General features: G+C 40.6%; 1 protein-coding gene across 4 annotated transcripts in view; it reads left to right on the forward strand.

The window, feature by feature from the left end:
* Positions 1-140: 140 nt before the first annotated feature.
* The window catches only part of CNOT7 (CCR4-NOT transcription complex subunit 7), an 82162-nt gene continuing 61755 nt past the window's right edge, over positions 141-20547 (forward strand). For 3 of the 4 annotated variants that reach the window (XM_075930367.1, XM_075930366.1, XM_075930365.1), the window contains exons 1-5: positions 141-294; positions 2194-2396; positions 3071-3264; positions 5403-5564; positions 11186-11330. In XM_075930367.1, the coding sequence (XP_075786482.1) occupies positions 2280-2396; positions 3071-3264; positions 5403-5564; positions 11186-11330 (618 nt within the window). In that variant the 5' untranslated portion in view covers positions 141-294; positions 2194-2279. Of the gene's footprint in view, positions 295-2193; positions 2397-3070; positions 3265-5402; positions 5565-11185; positions 11331-14337; positions 15527-20547 lie in introns of those variants that run through there. The other variant, XM_075930368.1, reaches the window with a different exon arrangement.

Raw genomic sequence — 20547 nt, forward strand, 5'->3', positions numbered from 1 at the left:
GGACACACCTAATGGGACGCGGGGGGGGGGGGGGAGTGGTGGCGCGCGGAACCTGACGTGCCCCAGGGCGCGCAGCGCGATTGGAGCCGACAGCACCCTGCCTGGGTCATGGGTCAGCGAGTTGAAAGGTCGGGGCGCGGCGCGTAGCAATGATGTAATGGCTTTGTGCGGTGGGGGCGGCAGGTTCTGCGCTTCTTGGTGCGACTCGCTATTCTGGGGCGTCCTGGGGCCTCCGCCTCCGCCTCCACCGGGTCCCAGCCAGACCCGCCCCCGGCCCGTCTGAGGCCGAAGTCGGTGAGAGGGGGCGGGGCTTAGTTTCCGGGCCGTGGCAACTCGGGCGGGACCTTTCGCGGGGTCTCCTGGCGGCGCAGCCGGGGCGGGGGGGCGTGTCCGGAGGCCCCAATGCGGCGCGCGCCGCTCTCGGTTTTTAGTTCCCGTTTGCGGGGCGGGCGCGCTTGGGACTTGGATCCCGCGGCTCCGGGCGCTGCAGCCCTGACCCCGCCGTGCGCTGGGCTGGGGGGTCACGAACGGCGAGGGCGTGGGGCGCTGCGGTGCCTGCCCCAGGCAGCGAGCCGCTCCCATTGCGCGCTCGTCCGGAGCCGGAGTTTGTGTCGCCTGAGAACCGAACGAATCTCTGTTTACTCCACCCGACTCTTGCCTTGAGGCCATGCGGGGGTGTGGCGATGCAGGCGGCTGTCTCGCAGTCAGCGCATTGCACGCTGTTAACTGGCATGTGGCCGGGAAGGTGCTTTTCTGGGTGACACCATTGAGAGCGTCGTTGCTGGAGGCATTTCATTTTGGCTCAGAGCATTCTCATCTGACATCCTGTGCAATTTTTCCACACCAGATAAATTAACAAATCTAAAAAGTTGTGTCTATTTTTAAGTAGGATATCCTATTTTAGAACCATAGAGCTGTAGGGCAGAAAGGGATCTTAAGAACTGTAGTTCAGCCCCTAGCGCTGAGGCAGGACAAAGTAAGTTACACTGTTTGTGGCTGGTGTTTGTCTAAACTATTGTTAAAACTCTCCAATGATAGAGCTTCTGCAACTTCCCTTGGAAGGCTGTTGCAGTTAGACTACTATTAGAGTTAGAATTTTTTTCCTAGTATCTAACCTATATCTTCCTTGCTCCAGTTTAAGCCTGTTTATTTCTTGTTCTACCTTAGTAGACAGTCTATTTATGACTGCCCTTAACATATTTGGAGACTGATGTCAGGTACTTCCCCACCATTCCCCACAGTTTTCTTTTTTCAGGCTTAAACAAGCCCAGTTTGGTTTTGGTTTTTTTAAATTTTTCCGCACAGGCCAGGTTTTCTAAACTTTTCATCACATTTCCTCTGGATTCTCTTCTATTTGTCCACATCTTTCCTAGAATGTGGCTCTCAGAATTGTACACAGCCCTCCAGCTGAGCCTCACCAGCACAAAATAGAATAGGACATTAAGTCCCATATCTTACCTGTAATGCACCTATTAATACACAGCAGAATGATATAGCCTTTTTAGCAACTGCATCGTATTGTTGTCTCACTCAGTTTGTGATCCTCTGTCCTTCTAGAATATTGTCAGCAGTTCTATTTTCTATTTGTGTTAGGGATGTTAAAAATTATGTATTAGGGTAACTGTGTAATTGCTGAAAATCTCAACAGTTATATGATTAGTCGCCTTGTGGGCTCTGCAGCATAAAGCCACCAGCCCCTGCTGGCCTGTCTTCCTGGGAAGTGGCTTCGCTGCCCTGCCACACAGAAGCTGCCTCCCAGGGCATTGGCTGAGTGTAACTGAGGCGATTAACCGATGAGCATTAGTTTATCGTTTAAATGTTTATTTGGTTCTACTCTAACATCCCTAATTTATGCATTTGATTTTTCCTTCCTAAATAGAGTACCTTGCATTTTATTGCATTTTATCTTGACTTCAGGCCCATTCTCTAATATGTTAAAGTTGGAGGACAGGATTAAAATTCAAAACAAAGTGCTTGCAGTCCATCCCAACTTGGAACTTGATAAGTGCATGCTCCACACTTTTATCGAAATCTCTATAGTAACTATTAATACCATGTTTATAAGTTTTCAGTGACTAAGTTTTACTTTAAGTTGAGTTTTAGAAAAACAGTTGGATGTTTTTCAGTTAACACATTATTTTTCAAATAATTCAGAATACAAAATTTGTATTTGTTTTTGTCTTTCTATTTTAGGTAAACATCTAAAACCTTTTTTTTAATGAAACTGACCCTCAATCAAGTATAAATCTTTAATGCCTGGTATCTAAATCGCCCCCACTATGCCAGCAGCTACAGTAGATCATAGCCAAAGAATTTGTGAAGTTTGGGCTTGTAACCTGGATGAAGAAATGAAGAAAATTCGTCAAGTTATTCGGAAGTATAATTATGTTGCCATGGTACGTCTCTGACATCCCTATTTAGTATACCACATGGTCTTGTCATGATTCCCAGTAGATGAGGTAATATTTCTTTTATAGACACACAGAGCTGAGTAAATTTGAAAGTTTTTCTCTGTCACCAATGGAAGTTGATCTAATAAAAAATGATATATCACCTTCCTTGTCTGTCTAATATTTTGTGACCAACACTGCATACAAGTTTTCTCTGTGACATGAAATAAATCTTTTCAAAAGGCTGATTCCAGAGTCCATTGAAGATGATGAAAGTTTAAATTATCGCTTCCAGTACGTTAAATAATATTCATCGCTTCTTTACAAAAAAACAACCAACCAACCCCAAAACTTCTCTTATATGTGATTTGTCCTTTTCATATGTGTTCATTTTTTTTAATTGTATCCTTTGGTATATATGGTTGTGACTATTTTCTTCCACTATTTGATCTGAGGAAGTGGGTCTGGCCCACGAAAGCTCATCAACTAATAAACCATCTTGTTAGTCTTTAAAGTGCTACATTGTCCTGCATTTTGCTTCTTATATTCTCAGTGAGAGGTTCAAAGTTAAGTGTTTTGGAAAGCTGTTCAGATATTTAAATTTGGAGTGGATGGGCTGCAGATAACTTTCTCTTTCTTTGGTTGTTGTTGAGTTGTAAACTTTTTTTTTTTTTTAACAGGACACAGAGTTTCCTGGTGTCGTTGCAAGGCCCATTGGAGAATTCAGAAGCAATGCGGACTATCAGTACCAACTGCTGCGCTGTAATGTTGACTTGCTAAAGATAATTCAGCTAGGACTTACGTTTATGAATGAGCAAGGAGAATACCCTCCAGGGACATCAACTTGGCAATTTAATTTTAAATTTAATTTAACGTGAGTGGTGATTAAAATCTTGTTACTGCTGGGTTTTTAGTTTGGGGTTTTTTTTTTTTTAACTAAAAATAGTTAAATGCTAAAATAGTTCTGCCTAAATTTTTTGTTTCTAGATTGTTTAACTTTTGGTGGTGCTGATAATGTGAAATAAACTGTAAAATGAATCTTTCTTAGTTTGTAGTATAATATAATTGTAAAACTAGTAAGATGAGGAAAAACTAGACAAGGATTTTTATTTGAAAAGCATTATCTTAATTTTTGTTGCCTTATTCCTTAATAGCAGTTGCACAGGGTGCACAACAAGTTCTCTAACTTTCACTTCAAACTTGGTTAGTAAAAAGAAAACAAGTATGGATGTAAACTTCTGGAGTTTATGAATACAGTTAAATCCTGAATATTAACTTCCTGCTCATTAAGCTTTTTTTTGACACGCACTTGTGTAAGTGGTGGATTTTTCATTAAAAACATCCTAATTGACCTGAAAGCATAGAAAGAAGGCTTTGGTGGTCTATCTACAGAACAGTAATGGCGTAGACAATGATGGTAAACATTCATAAGGTCTGAGTTAGAGCTGTCCACTCTTACCACTAAGAATAGTTTGCATATTAATTAACACACTTGGTGACAGTTTAAGCAAGTCCATCTTGACTTGTATTAATGGTGAACACCTGTTCAAAGAACACAAAGTACTCTAGATGAGCGTATATATGTATAATTTAAATCTTTAGTGATTAAATGTTGGCTCCCCGCAGTTATATGTTTACTTAAATGCATTTTAAATACCTAGTAGTAACGTTACAATGGGATCATGTGAAAGTTGACCACACCCATGATAAATGGATATCTGGCTAACTAAAATCATGCTGAACTAGGGATGTTAAATATCAGTTAATTGAGTAGTCGAGTAACCTCAAGAATTCTTATCTGTTATACTACTCTGTAGTCCCTGGGGGTAGGGCCAGCAGCCAGTGCACTTCAGCCTCACTCCTGAAGATCCCCCTGCCAGTCTATGCTGCTGCCTCTGTATCAGAGGCAGCAGTGCAGGGTGCCACATGGGAGTTGGTCTGCAAGGAAAGCCAGTTTAAGAACCAGTTCCCCTCGTGGACTGGCTGCTTTTTGCCATGTGCTGCTGCCTCTAATAGAGAGGCAGAAGCATGGGGTGGCAGCAGCCCCTTTCTAGGGTGAGTCTGAGCTCCGGGACCCAGTGCAAGCCAGAACTGCTGGCCAACCTGCTAAAAAATTTACTGTCGAGTGTGTGTGCGGGGGGGGGGGGGGGGGGGGATGGAGGGGGAGTTGAATGTGGATAGTCTATAGTATTAATCTATAAGCTTTTGCTTCTTAATTAATCGACTGTACAATACTATTACATCCCTGTGCCGAACCACAGATATTGCTGGACTAGAAAGTAGTGGACTAGAGAGGTTCAGCCTGTAGCTACAGATGTTGGCAAAGGGAGACAAAGGGCACAACAGCCAGATTTTCCCTTAGATATCTTTTGAATAGACTCACTAGAATAAAAGGAAAAAACTATGGAGCAGTATTAAAGAGGTTAAGTATTGTAAAGAAAAATCTTCCAGTGAAATATGGAGGAGAGGAAGAGTTTACAATTAATATATTAGGGCTTATCTTTTTTTGGCGATTCCCCACCTCCCCCCTTGTTGAAAAGCTGTGTAAACTTCAAAAACTGAAATCCATTCTTATGACATTGGGAAAAGTAGTTTTGATTATGTGGAGAGTCTGAACAACCAGTTTACTCCCAAATTTCTATGATCGATATAAGAAAATGGTCCTATACTGATTCCTAGAGAGCTTTGTTCAATTTCATTTAAAGGAAACAACAAATATACCTGAATTTTATGTATAATAAGATTGAGGACCGTGTTAAAACTGCTTAGTCAATACTGTGTAAGAGAGGAATTTTTTTGTAATGGCTCTGATTGTTCACAGTTGAAACGTTATATCATGGCGTCTAAACTGTTAAAATAGATTTAATACTATTTATTGAAGCAGTGGCCAAAATTTACCAAGTATACATTGCGTTCTGTGCTGCGTTTTATTTATTAACTTATTGAGGCTGTGCTTTTTTGTGTGCTTTTTTGTGTATCTGAATGTTGTGTTACTTATGTGTCTCATGCTAGGGAGGACATGTATGCCCAGGACTCCATAGAACTACTAACAACATCTGGTATCCAGTTTAAAAAGCACGAGGAAGAAGGAATTGAGACTCAATATTTTGCAGAACTTCTTATGACATCTGGAGTAGTGCTGTGTGAAGGAGTCAAATGGCTTTCCTTTCATAGGTAAATGCTGCACATAAGATAATGTTTGTTGGCCATTTCTCGATGCTGTTTTCATATCAGAATTGATTGGTTTGCACATATTTAGCTGTACACTTAATACTGAATTTGTTCAAGGTATAGTGGGTATGGGAGGGAGGGACGGAGAGATCTTTTTTCGCGGTAGTGAGTGAGCGTGTGTTCCTTTTTCACAGTGGCCAGAAGGGGGAGGGGGAGACAACTTTCATCTTAAGCTGTCAGCTAGATTGTATACCTGTGGTAAGAACAGGTTTGCTGAATGTAAGTGCAACTCTAAATGTACCATTCCAGTTGGAAAATAGTATTTTTTTAAAAATCCTAATATTCTGTTGGATTGCCAGGATCCCACAGGGGATATATTTGAGATATGAAACAGTATTAAGGAGCATTTTAATGTGATTGCCTAACATGATGGACTAAAATGCCAGTTAATTTGTGAAGGCTTAGATCCCTGTACTAAGCAAAATGTCCACCTAACAACAAATTGCAAATAAAATAGTTGAAGAGCAGGTAGTTGCTTGGTGTGGTGAAAGTTCTGAAAAGTGCATCCAGTGTGACAGATACATAATTATAGGATTGTGGGGGTGTCTGTTAAGTAGGCTGCTTGATAACTATAGTTGACTTGTGTTTCTCTTCTGTTTTACAGTAGTTTATGTAAAACTTGAACAATGCAATGAGTGTTTTAGATCAGATTGAAACTGTAGATGACAAATTAGAAAGTAGTGGTTATTCTTTAGTCAGATACTTAGCACTTTCCTTTATAGGTTTCAAGGGTGTGTGTGTTTGTTTATTGAGAAGTAGTGCTAACCCGATTTTTATAGATGTGCAAACTGATGTTCACAGCCGGGACGAAAGGTCTTTAGATTCTTCCTGATCCAGCAGATGGCACTTTCTCTTGGTTTTTATGCAACATTTGTGCAAGTAGTAATGAAAATAAATATTTTCTCCAGTTTGGACAAATATTGTTTAAAATTAAGTGAATAATAAATGTTAGATTCAGTTTGAAAGAACTATATGAACAGCTTCTAATAACTTGCTAGCCACAGAACTGTTTTTCTTTATATTGCTCCTCAGCTAAATCTGAGGCTTGTTGGACACCAGAGATGTAAACCACATGCGGCTATTTGACCAGTTGAGTGTGGCTAGTTCACTGTAGCATAGTGGCTACTGCTCCAGAACTAGTTGGAAACTACAGTTCTACACTATAGAATTAGATAGACATAAGGCCGACTATGTTCACCTAACTATGTCATGTGTCTTGCTCCTACCAGTGTAAGTGTCCAACATCCTAATTCCATCTCCAGAAGAGTCATAGGGTTCATGTTGGTATAGTTAGGATAGTCTGCATAGATGCTGTATTTCTTATGTGGACTGTTGTCTATCTTGCTAATTTTATGGCTCTGCTGAGCTGTGAAGCTAAGAATTCTAGTTACCCTGCTGTTTCGCTGCCAGGTCACCGCTTCAAGCCGGACTACCACCCAGGCTTCCTGCTTGGGATAGTGCTTAGGTTCCCCACTTGGAGCCCTGCTTCCTCCTGGAGTCCTGGCTTCTTGCTCCTCACTAGATGCATAACCAGGACTCGACAATTAGTGATTACAAGCTGATACAGCCGCTCAGCGTGACAGTCAGTGCATGCGCAGCGTGACGGTCAGCGTGGCTGCCGCTGCTTGACGAACCTTGTGCATAACAATTGACTGAGTACAGATTTCCCCACACCTTGGAGGCGAGACACTCTGGTTGGTGGTGTCCCCTTTCTACACTTCTGGCTTGGAGCAGGGAGGTGAGAAGTCCAGCATGCAGCTGGGCTCCTGGAGGTGAGCTGCACACAGCTGAGAGCTGTGGCTTTAAACCCTCCACACTATGTCTCTTCAGTCTGTTGAAGTGCTCTGGATGAGGGTATGCACACATGACAGAAGGAGGATAGTGTGAACATTACACGCTGGAGGACTGTAGATTGGTATAACATAGGCTGATTTAAGATTGTGGAGCAGACATGGCCTGAGACTTAGTAACTTGATTTTCAGCCAACCCACATGGAATATCTACTCTGGATGCTACTCTGTGCACCTGCAGATTATTAATATTTAGAATAGAAAGCTTGAAATCCTATCTATAGCAGCAATAATGAGCAAATTTTAAATCTCTTCTTTATTCCATTAGATGAATTAGGAATCTAAGTGACTAACAGATAAGCCTGGGCTTGCCATAGACACAGGTTGCTGAACCCGGCGTGTGCTAGGACCAAGCAAGCTTGGCTCAGTCCCAGCTCAAGTTGATCCTGGACTGCTGTGGCTGTGCATTTTAAATGTAGTAAGAGCTGCAGCAGTCCCAGCTTGCAGACTGCTTGTGTGCCTGGCTCCTACTACATTTAAACTGCGGAGCCGCAGTGGGGGTACGTCCCGGACTAGCCTAAGCTGGGATAGAGCCCTTCTCTTATCAACTCCATGATTAGTCAGTTACCCTCCTCTTAACATCCTTAATATGAATCCATTTTCTAGCACAGAACAGAAATATCAACACTAAGCCTCTTAAAAAAAAATCTAAAGTCTGGTTATTAGGAATTAAATCTTGCATTTGTTTAATGGACTCTTCTAGTCATTTAAGCACCAAAGCTAAGTTTTGCTCTTTTAGCCAACTGTGAATTTAAATACTGCTGTTTAATGCCCTCAACTTGTCTCTTAGAAAATAAAACACAAGCTCCCTAAAAGTGGCACAACTCTTAGCTGAGAATACATAGTTGTGTTGCAGTCTTATTTTGTTTCCCATACACAGTGATAACAATTCATGGTTGGTACAAGTTTAAATAGGCTAGGGAGAATCTTTGTTTATCCTTAAATACTGATACTTTTGTTCTCTAATTGGGAAAGGAAACCCCTTTTCAGTATTTATTCATGATTTTCAAATAATTGAGAAAATAAACAATCCAACTGTAAAAAATAGTGCCAAAAGCATAACCATGTAAGTGTTTGTAGAAGCGAGTCAACGTTATTTTGAGGCAAAATCTGTTAATACTATTGAGTTGGAGGTTAAAGGAATAATGTATATTTGTGCTGAGAGAGAGAGAATGAAGATACGGAGGCAGCATACAATTTTAATATCTGTATTTCTTATTTTGAACCTTTACAGACCTCAACAAAATTTGCGTGTTTCAGTCTTTTGATATTTTTTTCTTTCTGTGAAGGCCCTGGAGCAAATTTCTATTTGCCTGTGGTTTTAGTGACGCAAAGAAACCCCTTGTCTACCACTGCAAACTTCAGAGTTTATTTTGGGAAGTTCTGTGACCTGTCTTGTACAAGAGGTCAGAGTACATGATTAATTCATAACGGTCACTTCTGGCTTTAGGATCTGTGCACATTGTAAGTTGTAAGCCTGCTATTCTGGTCCTGCTCAGCACAAAATCAGTACCTCTTTGCTTTGCTTTTCTTGTAGTATTTCTGCTACTAAGAAGCTGAAATAGCAGGAGAGCATCAGCTCTTGTTATATTTTTGGTTCTCTAGATGACTTCCTGAAGGAGCTGGGTTGGGTGCCCATGGAAAAACAAAAGCTCATATATCAAATTGTTCATCTGTATTGGAAGCAGAGTTTTGGTGCAGTTTTGGGGCACGTTGAGACTACAACCCACTTTCGAAAAAGGGATGTAAATTAGACAGATTGAAATTGCAAATGAAGCCTGGATTTAAATTTCCCATTCTTCATTTGCATAATGGTGGCTGTGCGTTCTTTCAGAAAAGGACTTTTCGAAAGTAAAACTGCCGTCTAGATGGGGTTCTTTCAAGGGGGGAAAAAAACCCTTTTTCGAAAGATCCTGTACTCAAAGTTTTTTCATTTGCAATTTTGATCTGTCTAATTTACATCCGTCTTTCGAAAGAGGGATGTAGTCTAGACATGCCCTTGGTTATTACAGGGGATCAGACTTAACTGTAGTATTATTTCAGCGGATTCTTGCCTGCTACCTACAATCTCCACAAGCACCAGATTTTCTGCAACCCCTGAGCATTCTTAGCTTTCAGTTCTTGCTGTCATTTTCCAGGTTGTTAGGATTTTCTTTTTAAATACATTATTTTGCTAGTTTGAGCAAAAGAAGCTGCTTTTATGACCACAAGTTTAGCTGTCAAGTTGTCTGTTCTGTAGTTGCATGCTATTGGCCTCATCTGAAACTCCTGCCTTTACAAGCCAGGGAGTAAAGGAATCAATCTTCTGCTGTAAATTTTGGAGTGCAGCCTCAAAAGGACAACTGTGACTGCGGGAACTTCACATTCAGTGTCTGAATCCTTCAGATAACTAGAAGTCTGTGCTCTATTATGGGAAGTCTTCTTGGGAGAATCACAGTCAGCTGTATTGTTGCTTGTTCTGCATTAGTGGATTTTAAGAAATTATCTTTTTTTCCCCTGGTGTTGCTGTGTAGGATTTTCTGATATTTCTTCATTTGGGCAGCATAACAGCATGATCATAAAGATGATCAATAATATAGAAATAGGTTGGAACACTTTTTTATAGTATTTTGTCACTCCATTTGCACCAGGGAGAAAAGTAGCATTTAAGATAGGAATTAATAATGCAAATTAAGGCCTCAGCCCTGCATCTGAAACTTGGGCTCCATGCAGGTATAGGTCTCCAGCAGTTAGGAACACAACACAGGATTAGAGCCTTGTACAGTAGTATCAGTCAAACAGTGTTGCCTCAGCCAGTTTGCATCCCATTTTGCTTTTTATGTTGGTGACTTTGAGGGTTTTTGGAGACTAACCTTATCACGGTGGGGACCCTTCCTGAAGTGCTTACAGTCAACTCTTTTCTCAGGCAATAGCCATACATATTACCCTTGAACCCAGTCAATATATGTATTTAATTTATAAGTGTCCCTTGTCAACTTTTTATAAAACAGAATATTATGTTATACACCTATCAACATGTTGAGCTTAGTTACAGCTAATGGATATGTGAACTAACTGCTCTATCAAAGATTTCCAATGGCAAGATGTAGAGGCAGAGGCTAAACTTGTAGTGTTGCAGAACCCAGAGGAAGTACATGCAGCCTTAACTGGTGAGGGTGAAGTTCTTCTGAGTGCAAATAATCCATGAAAGAGTCTACATAGTATGTACACATTCTTGGTTCTGACAGCAATAGAAATCTTTTGCTTTCATCCTCTGGTCATCAGAAACTTTTGATGCATATGAAAAGAGCAAGATTGATATCATTCCACATTCTGAGAATAGGTCCAGCAGTGGCAAAGTAGTGTCTGTCATGATGTCCAGAGTGTTTCTGCAGGAAAGTCTTTATTTTTTTTATTTTTTTTTATTATTATTATTTCTTCTAGGGTTCCAGGTTTTGATAATTCTTATGATTGTGGAAACTTAGCATTTGGAAGCTGCAGTGAGAACTCTTGTGTTTCTCTACTGATAATATTTGAAGAGTCACATAATCTCTCTCCCCTCTTCCCCCTCCTCCCCCCCAAAAAAAATTAAGTTAAATTTATATATAAAATACCTCCCTGTCTTTTTGTTGTTGTTGAATTTAAATTAAACTAATTGGAGACTTGACATTGGAGGTGAGAAGGATTCTTTTTTTATCTGCCTGACTCTGTTTTGTATGTGTGATTAATTTGCAGTGGTTATGACTTTGGCTATCTAATCAAAATCCTGACTAACTCTAATTTACCTGAAGAGGAGCTGGACTTCTTTGAGATACTACGGTTGTTTTTCCCTGTCATTTATGATGTGAAGTATCTCATGAAGAGCTGCAAAAATCTCAAGGTAAATGATTTGATACATAGTTCGGAACAGAATTTTCAAAGATGCCCTCTGACTCTTCCTGCAGAGAGCTCTACTTAACCATTAGTCTTGTGTATTTGATATTTAAATGTCAGAGGCAGAGAGGAACACACATTTTTTTTTGTTCTTGTGGCTGTTACCATTCAAAAATAACAAACCAATCCCATTTATTGGTAGCATCATAGATCTATGCTGAACATGGGTCTATCATTTGGCAGAAGTTACATCTTGATGCTAACTTTTTGGGTTGTTAAATTGATGGGGTTCAGCCTCTGAGCAGGGTATTGATGACCCACTCTTGAATCATTCCTCACTGAGGGGCTGCAGTTGTGGTAAGGTGTCGTGAAAGGTGACTTTTTGGTGTGAAGGGAACCCTATAAGTCAAGATGAGCAGTGACAGATATGCTCAGACCAACTCATGACTTCTATTAAAAATAGGCAGGGTTAGAAACTAATGGTTGAACTCATGCCACTTGGGTTACTAAGTGGCTTGTTGTTTTAAGTGTAAAATTTGGAGAAGATTTGCTTGGACTGGGGAATGCTGTCCTTTACTTAAGAACATATGAATGGCCATACTGGGTCAGACCAAAGGTCCATCCAGCCCAGTACCCTGTCTGCTGACAGTGGCCAGTGCCAGGTGTTCTAGAGGGAGTGAATCAAACAGGTAATGATCAAGCGATCTCTCTCCTGCCATCCATCTCCATCCTCTGACAAACAGAGGCTAGGGACACCATTTCTTACCCATACTGGCTAATAGCCATTTATGGACTTAACCTCCATGAATTTATCTAGTTCTCTTTTAAACCCTGTTATAGTCCTAGCCTTCACAACCTCCTAAAGCAAGGAGTTCCACAGATTGACAATGCACTGTGTGAAGAAGAACTTCCTTTTATTTGTTTTAAACCTGCTGCCCATTAGTTTCATTTGGTTCTTATATTATGAGAACAAGTAAATTACTTTTCCTTATTCACTTTCTCCACACCACTCGTGATTTATATACCTCTATCATATCCCCCCTTAGTCTCTTCTTTTCCAAGCTGAAAAGTCCTACTCTCTTTAATCTCTCCTCATATGGGACCCGTTCCAAACCCCTAATCATTTTAGTTGTCCTTGGAACCTTTTCTAATGCCAGTATATCTTTTTTGAGATGAGGAGACCACATCTGTACGCAGTATTCCAGATGTGGGCATACCACGGATTTATATCCAGGCAATAAGATATTCTCCATCTTATTCTGTATCCCTTTTTTAATGATTCCTAACATCCTGTTTGCTTTTTTGACTGCTGCTGCACACTGTGTGGACGTCTTCAGAGAACTATCCACGATGACTCCAACATGTATTTCCTGATTAGTTGTTGCTAAATTAGCCCCCATCATATTATATGTATAGTTGGGGTTATTTTTTCCAATGTGCAGTACTTTACATTTACCCACATTAAATTTCATTTTGCCATTTTGTTGCCCAGTCACTTTAGTTTGGTGAGATCTTTTTGAAGTTCTTCACAGCCTGCTTTGGTCTTAACTACCTTGAGTAGTTTAGTATAGTCTGCAAACTTTTCCACCTCACTATTCCCTTTCTCCAGATCATTTATGAATATGTTGAATAGGATTGGTCCTAGGGGAACACCACTAGTTACCCCTCTCCATTCTGAAAATTTACCATTTATTCCTACCCTTTGTTTCCTGTCTTTTAACCAGTTCTCAGTCCATGAAAGAATTTTCCCTCTTATCCCATAACTTAATTTACTTAAGAGCCTTTGGTGAGGGACCTTGTCAAAGGCTTTCTGGAAATCTAATTACACTATATCTATCAGATCCTCCTTGTCCACATGTGTGTTGGCCCCTTCAAAGAACTCTAAGGGTATGTCTACATTAGCCACCCTAGTTCGAACTAGGGTGGTTAAGTAGTCATTCGAACTTGCAAATGAAGCCTGGGATTAAAATATCCCAGACTTTATTTACATGTTCTCAGGTGCTGCCATTTTTAAATGCCCGGTAGTTCGCACTCCCTGCCCATGGCTACACGTGGCTTCTCATTGCAGGAGGAGTAACAGTAGTCTGAATTAGGGGCTTTAGTTCAAACTACCTAGCCTGCACCACATGTAGCTGCGGGCAGGGAGTCTGAACTACCAGGCATTTAAAAATGGCGGCGCCCGGGAAATGCAAATAAAGCCCAGGATATTTTAATCCCGGGCTTCATTTGCAAGTTCGAATGACTACATTAGCTACCCTAGTTTGAATTAGGGTGGCTAGTGTATACATACCCTAATAGATTAGTAAGACATGATTTCCCTTTAAAGAAACCGTGTTGACTTTTGTCCAACAAATTATGTTCTATGTGTTTGACAATTTTATTCATTACTATTGTTTCAACTAATTTGCCCAGTACTGATGATAGACTTACTGGTCTGTAATTGCCAGGATCGCCTCTAGAGCCCTTTTTAAATATTGGTGTTACATTAGCTATCTTCCAGTCATTGGGTACAGAAGCAGATTTAAAGGGTAGGTTACAAACCATAGTTAATAGTTCCGCAATTTTACATTTGAGTTATTTCAGAACTCTTGGGTGAATGCCATCTGGTCCCGGTGACTTGTTACTGTTAACTTTATCAATTAATTCCAAAACCTCCTCTAATGACACTTCAATATGTGACAAGTCCTCAGATTTGTCACCTACAAAGGACAGATCAGGTTTCGGGAATCTCCCTAACATCCTCAGCTGTAAAGACTGAAGCAAAGAATTTATTTAGTTTCTCTACAATGACTTTATCGTCTTTAAGTGCTCCTTTTGTATCTCGATTGTCCAAGGGCCCCACTGGTTGTTTAGCAGGCTTCCTGCTTCTGATAGTTAAACATTTTATTACCTTTTGAGTTTTTAGCTAGCTGTTCTTCAAACTCCTTTTTGGCTTTTCTTATTACATTTTTACACTTAATTTGGCAGTGATTATGCTCCTTTCTATTTACCTTACTTCATACATTTGTTTCCAGTTCATATTCAAAGTGAAAGATATGCTACTGGGATTGTTACAACCACGCTTGCCAAAGAAGGCCACATCTGGACTGGTTTGAAATGAAAGGGGTACATCTCATCTGAGGTAATAGGTGGCTCACCGTTTTGATGAAGGCAACATAGAACACTTTCTAAATGAGAGCATGTGGAAACTGTACATGGACTGACTAGTGCAGCCACCTTCTGAGTATCGGAATTGTATGCCACTTTTTTTTTTTTTTTTTTTTTTTTTTTTTCCAAAATGCTGAGCAAGTGATTTAGACAGTGCCAATGAACACGAACTTTGTGAGGCTATGCAGGTAAAGAACATGTACCTTTTTAATGAGGATCTTACTGGTGACCATGAAGAAAAGAACATAATTTCCACCATCTCCTTAACACTTCTAATGCAGGCTGATTTGCACAGAAGTGGGTAGGATGGTCTTTTCTGACTTTTCAGGAAAAGCACCCTAGTCCAGTATTTGGTCTGGAGTTTTGCATCCCAGCAGCAAATCTCAGCAGTTGAGCAAAAAACGTATTTCGGGGAACATCTAACTGATATTGGTTTCCACTGGGACCAAGCAAAGTAATGATGTTGGAAAAATTGCAGAAGTCAACAAAGTTGTACACCCTGAAGAATTTGAAACAAAACCATGATTGCTTTAGTAGAGTTGTCTTAACCCTTGTGGCCTTATGGGGGAGGGGAATTACTGTTGAACAGCTTCAGTCATTAGAGTTTTGTGCTGACGTGAAGAAAAATAGATTACCAAAATTGCATAAGAGAAATGCATTTGGTGCTGCATGAAGTATGGACTTCTGTAAAGCAATGCATGATACTGTAAAGCAATGCATGATACAAAATTGTTTTACAAAATGATAGAACTCAGATATTCGTAAGGATTGGGCAAAGGATGGAGAAGATGTATAGGAAAGCTCCAGTGGTGGTGGCAACTAAACTGCATACCAATTAGGATAGAAGGGGAGAGAGAATCCAAACACCATTGCTGAAACACTTCCATTACTGTCCACAGCAGTGAAATGCTTCCAACTGTGTGGATCTATCTCAAACTGAGAACAGCTTGTGTGAATCTTCAGAAACCAAATCCTTAATTACTTGCATGCACCATTGATTAAATGAATTTCTGTACTTTTTTTGTTTAAATCTCTATTAAATTGCAGTGAATTGAATTGCTGTACTGATTACTTATTGAATGGTGCAAGTTACTCATATTGATCATTTCATTTTATTAGAGACACTTGATTTTTCTTAGACACCTTTGGAGCTGAAGGTCAGCCCTGGGGACCAAAATCCTCTCTTGAGAATTATATGGATGATGATTGTAGCCATTCTGTACATCTGTCTCATGACTCCAGCAGAAATACTATAGAAAGAGTGTAGTAACTTGCTGTTGCTCATATGCAGCACAGTTCTTACTCTCCATCTTCTGTTTCCTACATGTGGATAGGGACCATGCTGCAGCTGTAGCCTGGCAACCAACAGCAATACAGATTCTTCCCTAAAGTGGAAGAATGATCTATGTTTGGGATGTAAACTGGGGACTTGAGAGACTCAGTTTCAATTCCTGACTTTACCACAAACTGCCTGTGAAAGACCATTGACAAGATACTTAGTCCCTCTGTGCTGCAGTTTCCCATCTGTGAAATGGGAATAGTAAGGCCTCCCTGCCAGATGAGATATTGAGGATAAAAATGTTAAGGGTAAATATGTTAACTGTTGTATGAGATTCAGATACTTATGGGTGCTCCATTACTATAGTAGCTAGACTGGGAGATGTTGGCTGAATTGACGGGTGGGGCAGCTCTTGGGAAGCTGCGCAGAGTCGTTAACGTTCTCTACGAATGTCCTGAGACTTCTGGAGTTGGGCTCAGATGCCAATCCGAGCCCATCATCCATGGTGTTGACCTGTCTGTCTCAAAGAAATGATGCATCTGACACTTTTTTTTTTTCTTTTCCTCCTTGTGGTTATAAGTATCTAAGGAAAGGATGGGCATGATTTGACTTAGTTTATTAACCATTTTTATATATGATTTATAGCTTAACTCTGACTTAAGGTTATATAAATATCTTGTGATCAGCATTGCCTTAATCTGCATTTTTTTTAAATTGACCTAATTTTTTTAAAAAGAGGAGAGGCTCTGTATCCCTAGAGTATCTGGAGTTTCCCTTGTAGTTGTAAACTACTTTGTGTGCCAAACTTTTAGGCACTCTTTTTGGAAAATTTTGGCCAATATCCACAGCTGAGGGGTATGCTTTCACCTTGTCCTTCATGGTTTTTTCTAGATCAGTTGTTCAGACTGAAGTCTGTAACATCATATCCCCACAATTTCCTTTCCCTTTGTAATGAGTACATTTAAGACACAGGACATTCAAGCTAAGTTAGAATTGACATGCTAGCAGTATCCAGTGGTGCGTATCCAGTGGTCTCACAACTAGCAGTATCCAGGGGTGAGAGGAGTGATTGATCTTCAGCTTCTGTCTGGGCAGGTGGCTTGAAAGGGATGTGTGGGTTTTAAGAGGGTCCAGTTTTTAATTAGGTGTATGAGAAAAGTTGCAAATGTCTCTACAGCAGCTCAGGTGTGCCCCTTCTTCCCTCCTACCCTTGTTCCATGGTGCTTATTTAAAAGGGGAAGTTAGGTAATAGTGAATAGCCATGGAGAAGTAGTTGTGTTAGTCTCATCTAGGTAAAACCAAAAAGCAGTCATGTAGCACTTTAAAGACTAACAAGATAGTTTTAGGTGATGAGCTTTCGTGGGGCAGACCCGCTTCTTCAGATCAAGAAGAAGTAAGTTGAAACCTGTGCAAAATTCATATCATAGCACAAACCAACAGAAATGGCACAAGTAAAATTTCCATTGTCATGCTATGGAAATTACCCCACACTTTTTCCTATGTCATGCTAGCATCTTATGTTTGGGTGGGGAAACTTTTTTTAAGTCGGGTGGCTGCTAACCCACAGAAAATCAGACAGGGGATCTCACATAAGTCAGAAGCGCAAAAAAACCCAACACCAAAAAGCCCCACAGCCCCTTCGTTGATGTGGCCCCTGACTGAGAAGAAGAAAGACACTCCCCACTTTTCCCTTGCGCACGAGAGCCTGGGGGGCCCAGACTAGTAGATTTTGTGTGCTCCAGCCTTGTGGGGGCGATGAAGGGACTGGAGCGCCAGCATTGGCCCCCAATGCTGCGGGATGGAGGGGGGGGAGGGGCGGAGAGCCTTGGGAGCTGATCCAGGCAAGCCAGGGACCACATTCAACCCCTGGGTCTTTGGTTCTCCCCTTCCTGCCTTATGTAATTAAAAAGGAAATCCTTTTTAAAATGTAGTTTTCACTCCCTTGTACTGTCTGCTCACTTTCCCATTTTTGGATAATTTAAAATAAACTAGTTAGTTTCAGTGTCGGATTCTCGTGCCCTAGCATAATTCTTTAGTGTTTGGCTTGCATATGACACAATGGAATGGCTTATGAATAAAGCTTCCACTTGAATAACACAGACACATCCCTATAGGTCTTAAGATTCATAGTTGGGGAGTGGGGTTGTGTGTTTGCCCAAGTGTTCCCTCTAACATTTTTTTTCTCCTTGTGTGGGTTGAAATTTATGTGCAGCACCAATATTGAGGTAGTGTGTGGATGTGCACCACCAATGTAAACAAAACATCCCCGCCCACACATATATATAAAAACAAAACACCTGTGTCTAGTTGCTGTGATGTACCCTTTGTACAAGAACCTTTGTAGTCACTAAGGTAGGGAATTAGCCTTCCCTTTAAGGAAGAGAAGAAGCCCCAGAACAAATCACATGGCTTCAGGGTTTGTAGACAGATGCATACTTCGAAAAGCTTGCAAATAAGGCTTCATTCTAGAAAACAACTAGCATCACACCAACTACTTGCTACTTCCGACTCAAGAGTCAGACCTCTACCTCATAGCAAAATCTGGATTTAATGCAATACAATGTACCATGTATTAATTAGTAACACAGAATTTAAAAAAATCATTAAGATCAGAGTTTAGATATTTGCAACACTCCAAAAAATTGTTAAATCTTTTTCTTAAGCCATCAACACTTATGTATAGTGTTTGAAGTGTAATCATGCAAATGTCCTCCTAGCACACAAATCCCCCATGCAGCCTGCTTCTCCCTCCCCTCCCCCCCAAACTAGCCAGCCAGAGAGGACTGCAGCGAGTCAGAACACCCCAAAAAATTGCCCCTTGCCTCCACCTCACTGCACAAATGCCAGCACCCACCTACCCTTTCTTTCCCCCACCTACCCAATACAGTCAGCCCCTTACCTCCCCTTCCCAAACCAGGAGGGTTGAAGAGACTGCTGGGTTTCTGCCTCTCTCTTTCCTTGGGCAGATGGGATTCTCCAAACTCCCCCACATGCTTGTCTTCTCTGGAAGCTGTTGAGTTCAAGCAGTGCATCTCCCTTTATCTGCTGCTTACAGATGCCCCACCCCCGCCAGCCAGCTGAGCTCCCGTGCCTGTGCGCGAGCTTTGAACCACTGAGTGGGGCTCAGAAAAGAGCTGTGCAGTTGCACAGCCGTACAGCTTAGAGGGAATTTAAATTGTGGGCCGAACTTGACTTGGTAAAAGTTCAGTTTTTTTAACTTGCGTAGTTTAACATCAGCCTCTTATTTCATCCTCCTAAATGGCATACAGTCAATGGAATTCAAATGCTAGAGATTCCCTTTTTACTATTAAAAAGAACTTGCTTTGTACTAGCTTCATTCCTACCTTTTGATTAGTTCTGTGTTTTTGGTTTCTTCATTTTTTTAACATCTAAAAAAGATAGTGCCGGCTAAAAGCGTTTTAATGCTCTACCTAGTTTCAGCCGATTGCTGGCAGAGTAGTGATCCAAAGCAATCTACCTGGCACACTGTTTTGCTACACAGTATAAAATGTTAGGAAGGTAACTGACTGACTTCCAGTTGTATAAACTTTTAAAGACCGGTATCTCTGCAGTGTAGTCTTGCACATACTATAACTGATCCCCATGAAAAAAGAATAGTTAAGGAAGATTAGCCTATCCCATCTAAAGATGAATTGACTTGCAGAGGCTGGTTCTCCTGGTAGCAACATTATCACTTTCTGGACACTAACATGAATGGACTAACTTCACAAATAACTATTTTGGGGAGTTGCAGCAGATGCTGCTAATCTTACAGAGATACTAGAATAGGGATAGTCTGATCAATTTTTTAAAAATGTGTCCATGAAAGTCTTTGAGGCATTTTTGTTCTGTGGACCATTTTTCAAGATAGGATTCATATCATTGACAGCTCTCCCAATCTCTTACCTGCTGCACAATAGTGGTGTTAAAAGTTACATGAAAAACTAGAGCTAGGGTAGGGTAAAGGAGTGAAAATGAAAATAAACTTGCTTGTATTCAGCTTCTTTGTTAGCTTGCCTCCTGTATTTTAAAATTGTACTACTTGTTTCTTCTCCCTGGATGTAGGACTTATAATTTAGTCCATATCTTCCCCCATTGCCTGCAACCCCTAAAGACTGGTTTTTCTCAGTTCTTTGCTTTGGTTTGTGTGTATTTTGAGATCCTCTGCAAATTTGGTGTAGTTGAATTTACATAAAAAAATGTACTCAAAAGGACATTAAGGAACTGGAGGGAGGAGAGGGGTATGCTTAATTATTCAAAAAGTTTCTTGAAGTCACAAGTTACCCACTGGGCTGCAATTGACAGGAAGAAAAATTGCTTGAAGTCTAAAGGATACTTTACTGTTGAGAGGTAAGAAGCTGTGTATGCTACCAAAAATCAATGACCTACAATTAGAGACTTTGTAGATCAGTTCCCAAGTTTGAACTCTGTTTTATTTGCTATACACAGCGTTTGAAAGCTGTCCTTTCAATATATGGGTTGGTAGTGGGTTTTTGTGGGTTGGTATGGTGGTTTGTGTTTGTAGATTTGTTTGTTTTTTATCGAGGTACTTTCTGCAAAGATGTGGCTTAATGTTTTATTTGGGGGAAAAAGTGTACTTTTTATCAACTAGCACACTGTCTAATCTTCTTGAACCTGATTACAGGACAGTTTACTTCTAATAGATGTTTCATTTACTCTTTAAGGCAGTTAATGATACCAATTAAAACATTGTTAAAGATGTGTTGGATGTTAGCTTTTTCACTGTTTTTCTCCCCCTTCCCCCTTGAATTTTACAATTTTACCTGGGTTCAGGGTT

This window comes from Pelodiscus sinensis, chromosome 5 (genome assembly GCF_049634645.1).
Source record: "Pelodiscus sinensis isolate JC-2024 chromosome 5, ASM4963464v1, whole genome shotgun sequence".
Taxonomy (NCBI): Eukaryota; Metazoa; Chordata; order Testudines; family Trionychidae; genus Pelodiscus; species Pelodiscus sinensis.